The sequence below is a fragment of the Brassica oleracea genome, chromosome C7 (genome assembly GCF_000695525.1).
Source record: "Brassica oleracea var. oleracea cultivar TO1000 chromosome C7, BOL, whole genome shotgun sequence".
Classification (NCBI taxonomy): domain Eukaryota; kingdom Viridiplantae; phylum Streptophyta; class Magnoliopsida; order Brassicales; family Brassicaceae; genus Brassica; species Brassica oleracea.
The window spans coordinates 9,242,451-9,250,722 of NC_027754.1; the positions used below are offsets into that span (position 1 = coordinate 9,242,451).

General features: G+C 43.0%; 1 protein-coding gene across 1 annotated transcript; it reads left to right on the forward strand.

Annotated features, from left to right (window-relative positions):
- Positions 1-6,140: 6,140 nt before the first annotated feature.
- On the forward strand, positions 6,141-7,236 carry LOC106302526. The gene is made up of 2 exons (XM_013739016.1): positions 6,141-6,291; positions 6,554-7,236. The coding sequence occupies exons 1-2, from the start codon at positions 6,141-6,143 to the stop codon at positions 7,234-7,236; spliced, it is 834 nt and encodes a 277-aa protein (XP_013594470.1).
- The last annotated feature ends 1,036 nt before the right edge of the window (positions 7,237-8,272 follow it).

Here is an 8,272-nt window from a genome sequence, read left to right on the forward strand (position 1 = left end):
AACGTGATTTTATCGAATGCTTTCTTGCAGATCGCTTTATCTAATTCTCGCTTAGTTTGCGTCTTGTTAGGAGGAAATGGTGGCAAAGTCCTATACACTCTCTCTACCGCCTGCGTGGCAGGAGTCGAGTGTCGATCGACATTGTTTTCATTATGTCGATCGATATTTACCGTAGTTGGTCGATCGACATTATTCCCTTCTTGTCGATCGATTTCCACATCTTCTTCCGACTCCTCCTCTTCTTCATCGAGGTTAATCGTTTCCTTTTCAGCTTCAGGGGTTTTTTTTTGCAGAAGTTATTTCTACAGTGCTCGGGGAAAGGCGTTTTCCGCTTCTTAGTAACACAGCGCAAACTTGGCGTCTCGGTTTGGTATCAGGTTTTCCAGGAAGGAATCCTTCATCCCTTCTGACAAACCCAGCGTTATGCGCAACTTGGCTATCCAATTTCTTGACATTGTCACTCAAAGATTCAAACTTATCATGTAAATCAGAATATACGGAATCCAATCTTTCATCGAGAACCACACTCATTTTTCTGCTGGCGTTTTAGAACTTGACCAATCATAGATTCCAGCTTGCTCCTATGATTCTGTCCTGCCTCATAGGTCCTTGTGAAGCTCATGTTTCGCTGCTGATCGGTAATTCTTTGTTTGCGAAAGCCAGTTTCATCGATGAGGTCTACATGCTCTTCTTCATTTCCTTCACGTAGAAAGATCTGACTCTCATCGGTAAACCGAACTTTCTCATCTCCAATCACAAAAGCATGAACTGAATCTGACGTTTCTTTCACCTCAGATATCTGGTCTCCATTTGAATTCTCGGCCATCTTCCTCCTCTCGAGATCAGTCTTCTTGGTACTGGTGCTAGACGCCACATTTTCAATGAGACTCGTAGCTTCTTCAGGTGTCTTGGTTTTGAAGTTCCCTTGACTCGCAGCGTCCAAAGTCGCTTGGTATGTCCAGTCGAGACCTCTGAAGAAAATATTATGTAGCTGGATTTCGGAAAAACTATGGTGTGGGCAGTCTCGTTGGTAGGCTCTGAATCTCAACCAAGAAGCCTTAAAAGTTTCAGTAGTGCCTTGAGAAAAATTATAGATCTTATTCCTAAATTCTTCAGTTCGTACATCATCGAAGAAGTTGTTGAGGAAGACTCTTTTGATATCACTTCAGCAAGTCAAAGATCCTGGCTGCACTTGTTTCAGCCAGTGCGTCGCATCTCCATCAAGGGAGTGCGGGAAGAGTTTACAAAATAGGTAGTCTTCAGAGACTCCATGCACCTTGATGTTAGACACAAAGTCCTCAAGTGCTTCGATATGGTCTATGGGGTTTTCATGAGGAAGACCACGAAAGGGGTGCTGACTTACTAGAGATAAATATTTGGGTTTCAGTTCAAAGTCTTTTCTTTGAATTGCTGGAGGACGGATCGCAGACCTGTTAGTGTAGAACCAATCAGGTCTGTTGCAATCTCCAATAGGAATTGGAGTATTCAAAACAACAGCTATTCCAATAGGAATTGGAGCCCTATGTCTATAATTAATTTTGTTTGATGCGTTGCATACTCGACCTTTTTGATCTCCTAGGACTACTTTTCCATTATTGAAATAGGTAAGAACATACTTACCTGATTCCGACAGGATGGCGTCGATCGATATTGGTAGTGGAGTGTCGACCGACTTTTCTGTCGACCCGTCGCTCGATGTTCTTGGCTGAGCGTCGATCGATTTCCAGACAAAATTCATGTCTTCCATCTTAAGTACCTGTGTCAGCAGGGAAAGAGGGAAAACTTAGCAAATTCAGTAACAATATCTAGACTATATTCTAAACTTAATCTAATGGTAATAAGAAAGAGTCCCTGACAACGGCGCCATATTTGATATCACTCAAATTACCCTAAGGAGTGAATTACTCTCTCAAATAAGATGTTCGGTTGTAGTGCTTAGGGATCGAATCCACAGAGACTCTAGGATTACACAATAGATTATGGTCTTGAAATAAATCTAGATTAAATGGTTTATAAGTTTTAAAAGCAGTAAATGGATTGGTGAGCAAGTTTATTGCTCGATTGATTTGTTTTGATGTTGTTAACAGTTGGGTGAAGTACTAGATTCAGGTATATTCTCGGGTATGATAAGTAAAACTTATTTTTGGTTTTTAGAGTTTTATTAATATTAATTGTTCTTGAATTATAATCTATTTGATTATCTAATATGGATCTCGGATCTCAACTCTCGTACGTTAATCACAAGAAAGTGTCGATCGATAACTCTTTATGAATATCGATCGATACACCTTTCAAAATATCGATCAACAGGGCTATCGATGCGTCGATCAATACATCTTGCAGAAAGCTTTACGGACGGGTTTGATTTGTATTCTCGAACTCACTAGATCAACTCTCGTCTGTATCTAGTCAGTTAGATCATACTAGTTATTTTCAGGTATTGGGTCGAGCAATTGGTTGATCCCAATTAATCCTAAGTTCTAAGTTTAAAGGCGATCAATCTTAAGCTTAGCTTTAAGCACAACTAGATGAATGAACTATATTTCTAAACACCCTAACAATTGTTGTGTCAGTATAACATTTATCAACCTAAATCTAATAGCAAGGACTACTCAGACATATTCACAAATCACATAGTTATGATGGTCTAAATAATACTTAAATAAAATAATAAAAATAGGAAAGAGTAAAGAAACAAAGGGAGTTCAAGATCTTCCCTCTCTCAAGGTGTACAGATCTCTCTCTCCAATCCTCAGCTCTCTCTCTCTAGAATAGTATGAAGTATAGCCATCAACAATGTTTTCGAAAATTGTAAAATAGGGTTTCAGGACGTCCAGTGGTATATTGGTAATATGTGGTGACTTCTGGGGCTAAATTGGTCACGAAACAGGCTTGTCCTGTTTTTTGGGATCACTGTCGACAACATTCCTTCATTTCCTCGACAGCTTCCTGGAAAGCTAACTCAAAGCTCTATATTGTGTCAAAAGATGGGCTTAATCTAACGGTGGGAAGGTCTCGATCCATAGATAAACATCTGATGTGTCTGTGTAGTTATGCACCTCAAAAGGCTCCAAAATCACCATATTTCTCCATAACGTACCTGAGCCTGTAAATACTCTAAATAGACTCTATATAGTAGTAAATATATATTAAAAACTTATATACCATGGTTGAAAGTGGGTAAAATCCATGGTATATCAGAGATATTCTTCTTCAGGATCCCAATGCTCCACTCGCTTCTCCAGCCATTCCTTCATGAGCTCCCATCCGACACCTTCACCTGCTGAATCAACAGATCCCGGCGAGCCATCATGTTCTGCACCTGACTACGGAGAAAGACCACGTCACCAGTTAGCCTCCGATGAGCATCCACCAGTGGGTGATCAGTAGATACGGCTTCAGCACATGTTGAGGAGGTTGAAGATAAACCATTAACCAATGAAGCGGCCTTGGCAATCTTGGCGAAGGAGTATAAAAAGGATGCCTCTTCCGTGTTTTAGGCTTCTGGTGCTCATCATAGATAGCTGACAATGAGAGCCTCACCACGTTCCCTGGAAAAGGCAACAAGTAAGAAAACGGAGTCCTATCGGGTGATAACTAAAAGGGGAAAACTTACCCCAAACACGGCTCTGACGCAAGGCTTCCTTGCCCACCAGAAAAGTCACCCATCGAAATCACCGAGGAACTCCCATTATAAGCTTCGCTACCGCTTCTCCAGCAAAGGAAACAGGACGAGACACATCTGATAGCAAGAACCAAGCGTCAATAAAAAACAAAACCCGAAAGGAATGGTGAAACTCAAGGTTCGAACAAACGGAAGAACTTACCGACAGTACGCCAAGACATGGGATAACCAACAGGCTCCTGGATCTTCACAAAAACATATCGATTGTTCCAGCTGTCCCCGAAGGGATAGTTGCCCCTGATACCCCTTGAAGGTTCCTCGACTAAAGGAGTGCCATTGTGGGATCGGAGATGATAAAACCCTGCTTTGTTCACCAGAGGGGCAAAATAGTACGAATATAGAATCTCGTGTACCCCGACGGAAAATCCATGAAGTTTCCCAAGTACTTGGATAGCTATTAAAGTCCTCCAAGTATGGGGAGTGAGTTGAGAAGGACAGAAACCAAAGAAAGAGGATACTTCGCCTATAAGGGAAGGGATAACACCACGGAAGCCTACTTTCAGATATGCCTCAAAGACAGCTACCTCACTTCCTCCTCCATCTGGAGCACGCTCGAACTCAGACGGGCTCCTCATCCCCACTAAAGGATGAATCACATATTTCCTCCGTATATTAGCAAGATCTCCCTCTTGGATCTCGGAACGGGGACCATCATCAAAGAAACAGGAACGGCGCCGTCTCAGGGGTGCCATTGGGACCGCCTCATTGTCAGCCTCTGGAACGTCTCCCCAAGAAGGAATAGGAGATGAGAAAGGATTGGTGAAAAGATGACATGTCCATGGACGGCCACCCACGAGTGGGGACGGAAACACAAGCAGTTCAGGATTCATCTTTCGCAACCAGAAGTCAGCACTGGAATTGGATTGAGGCCAATTACAGGATATCGCGAGCCCTTATATACATCCGGATCATCCTTCTTCGTAGAGCCAGAAAAGTAAATGGGATGTTTCCAAATATTCCATAGAATCCTTGGCATAAACGACAAGCATAAAAAAAGGAAACCCGGTCCTCGCGAGAGAAAGAGAAATTTTCCTTAAAAAGGGAAAGTTTCGCAGAAAGGTACAGACCCCCGAAAAGGAGAGTCACCCCGAGTATCCTTCGAAGCATCCGGGACCTCTGACAAAGTCTCGCACCCATCCTCCAAACCTGCCTCTATGCATCATGTTCAAGCACTCAGGCCTCTTCTTCGGAAATAACCAAAGCTCCAGGCTTTGCCGTCTCCAAAGCATCACCAAAATCCCGAGCTTCTCTGTCTTCAACAAGAGATCAGCGGTTCAAGAAGATAACGTCAGACCCCGGTCTGCTATCAGGGAACCGGTCCTCCCTCGTGTTCAGAGTGTGGCTCCGGCTTGAGAGGAACCCGAGATAGTAGGATTACTGGAACGATGACCTGCCTAAGGGAAGTCTGATGAGAATGTGCAACTCCGGTTGACTTGAGTGCACAGGTTATTCGTCGAGTTCGATGGCGAAATCGAGCAATAAGGAACAAACTGTTGGGGAAAAATACTCAGGTATTAAATTCCTCCAGACCTCAGTACTCCGGGTCCGGTCCCAGGGACCACCCCCCTTCCTCTAGGAAAAAGGAAAACTTCTGATAGAGTGAACCTTCCATATTTCCGAATATGAAAGAGTTTAACCTACTCAAACCGACTAAGGCCGACTTCAAGACAACTATATAAGGAGGGCCTAAACCCTAAAGCAAGGGATCGACATTTTAAGACTTAGAGATTAGAGTTAGACGGCTAGAACTAGGGTTTATACACCAATCATTGTAGTAATACATCTCTTCAAGTCTATTTCTCTCAAACTCATACGAAATCGATACTAAATACCAGCCTCATCCATCGTTCCGTAGTACTCACAAAGATCCTACACAAAAATCCCCTAACAGCTGTGTACTATCTGGAAGGAGACGCAACGGGCTGGAGGGACATCATAGAGATGCAGTGTGGACATACCATCACATCATGGGAATCGTTCAAGGGAGAATTTGAGAGGAAGTACTTTCCTCCAGAAGCAAAGCATCGGTTGTAGTGCCAGTTCATGAACCTTGTTCAAGGAGATCGGCCATTGAGGAGTTACGATTCTGAATTCACAAGGTTAAGGCGACATGTTTTTGATGGGCATGAAGATGAAGCAACTATGATGCATAACTTTATGTACTGATTGAAGCCGAAGCTTGGAAGTCGTTTAGCTGGAAACAACTGTAGCAGCTTATCTGATCTAGTGGAAAAAGCTGTTAATGTTGAGACTGTATTAGAGGCAGAAAGGAAGGTTACACAACATTCCAAGATCTGACAAAGGCAAAGGGCGAGGATTTGGAGGCCAAGCCAATTATCGCGGCAACACTGGGGTTTGTTACACATGTGATCAGCCGGGACATATTTCAAGGTTTTGTCCCAAACACCAGCGGAATAACCAAATGAGTAACACACAGGGTTATCAATCGTTAAGGATGGAAGATGTCACTTGTTTCTCTTGTGGTATGAAAGGCCATTATGCATCGTCATGTCCAAACAAGCCAATCCCTGCGACCCCTCTCGCGATCCGAGCTCCTCTTAGTTGTCCAGCAATTGAGCCAGCACCAAAGAAGCAAAACCTAGGAGGTAGAATTCATGCTTTAGGTGTAAAAAACCCTGACAATGCAGGACCGTGAAGCGGTCCCATCACAGGTATTGTGGGTGCTTAACCTCCTCTTTTTAGTGTATGTAGTTTAGTTGCTGGAATCTAGTTAGTATTCTGGGTAGGAATCGATTGCTTGATCGCTAGGTTGCGTGTTTAGAAATATTTCGATTATGATCCATAGTTGTGCGAATTTTTATTAGTATTTTTGTGATTGAAATATTCTTGATTGAGTTACTCTGGCAGGAACCATACATGTTTCTGGCAAACCCACACATGTATTGTTCGACTCGGGGGCAACACATAGTTTTGTGACCCCTGAAGTAGCTGCCCGGTTTTGGGATTCTTCTGTGGTTGACAGGATAAATGTGGCAGTCTTGACCCCCGCAGACCGAATCCTTCAAGCAAATCAGTGTATCAAGAATGTTCCATTGGTCATTCAAGGCAAAGAGTTTGTGGCAGATCTGTTAGTCGTGCCTTTGGAAGGGTACGAAATAATCCTTGGAATAGATTGGTTATCGAGCTATGGAGTTCAGATCGACTGTGGAAGGGGAATGATGTTGTTTGGCAGAAGTAAACGACCAGAGATGGTATACTATGGAATCAGTCCTAGTATGACCGTGTCTTTGGTAGCAACAATGAGAGTACAAGATTTTTTTCAAGACGGGGAAGTGTATTTGGCAACTTTATCGGTTAGTGGAGGAGCCACTAATGTTGAAGTTAAGGTCGAAGGCATAAAAGTGGTCCATGAGTTTGAGGATATCTTTGCACCGCTAAAGGAATTACCTCCACCTCAGAGTAATCTCTTTACCGTTACTTTGGCGCCTGAAGCAAAACCTATAGCTAAGGCACCGTATCGGATGACACCTGCAGAGTTGGCTGAGCTCAAGAAACAGTTGGAGGATCTTTTGGAAAAGGGATTCTTCTGATCGAGCTCTTCACCTTGGGGAGCTCATGTGCTATTTTTAAAGAAGAACGATGAAAGCTTGAGGTTGTGTATCGATTATCGTGGTATCAACAACATCACGATAAAAGACAAGTATCCTCTTCCGAGGATAGAAGAGTTGTTGGACCAACTCAGAGGAGCTAGTTGGTTTTTGAAGATTGATTTGGCATCCGGGTATCACCAAATTCCTATGGCCTAGTCAGAAAACATGAAGGCGGCCTTTCAGACGAGGTGTGGGCAGTACGAGTTTGTAGTTATGCCCTTTGGTCTCACAAACGCACCTGCGGCTTTCATGCAGTTGATGAATGAAATGTTTCACAACTACCTCGACAAGTTCGTGATCATTTTCATTGATGATATCCTGGTGTACTTGAGAAGTAAGGAGGAGCATAGTGAGCATCTGAGTACACCAGGATATCATCAATGAAAATGATCACGAAATCAGAAGCTATTTGCCAAGTTCCGCAAATGCTCATTTTGGAAGAGAGAGGGTGTAGAAACCCGTTAAAAAAAAAAAAAAAAAAAAAAGAATGGCTGAGTATCATTGTGGTGGTCGAGTCGCGGGCAATAAGGATTAATCGAGAAGCTTTAACGTACGAGGTGGGCGAAGAAGTGATCGTGGGTGAACTATGAGTCGAATAAGTTTCTCGACCATAGTTAGAAGATGTCCTAGATTGATCAGACGGACGTTTTGGAAGCATAACAATTTTGGAAGCACGACGGTTTAGAAGCTCGACGTTTTTGAAGACCGACGTTTCTTCATCACGAAGTTTTCTCGGAAAATCTTCGTATCAGTAAAATATTATTCTGGAGACATAATAAGTTGGAAGCAGGACGGGAATTAAGCACGACGGGAAGCAAGCACGACAGGATCAAAGCACGACGGAAAAACCCGAAGTTGGGCGAAAACCCTAATTTCGGTATTATGGATTTCTTCGAGGAAGCCGGAGGCTCGGGAAATATTTTTACAGGATATCAGAATTCATCTGGAGTCTATTAAAAATATTTAGAGCATCAGA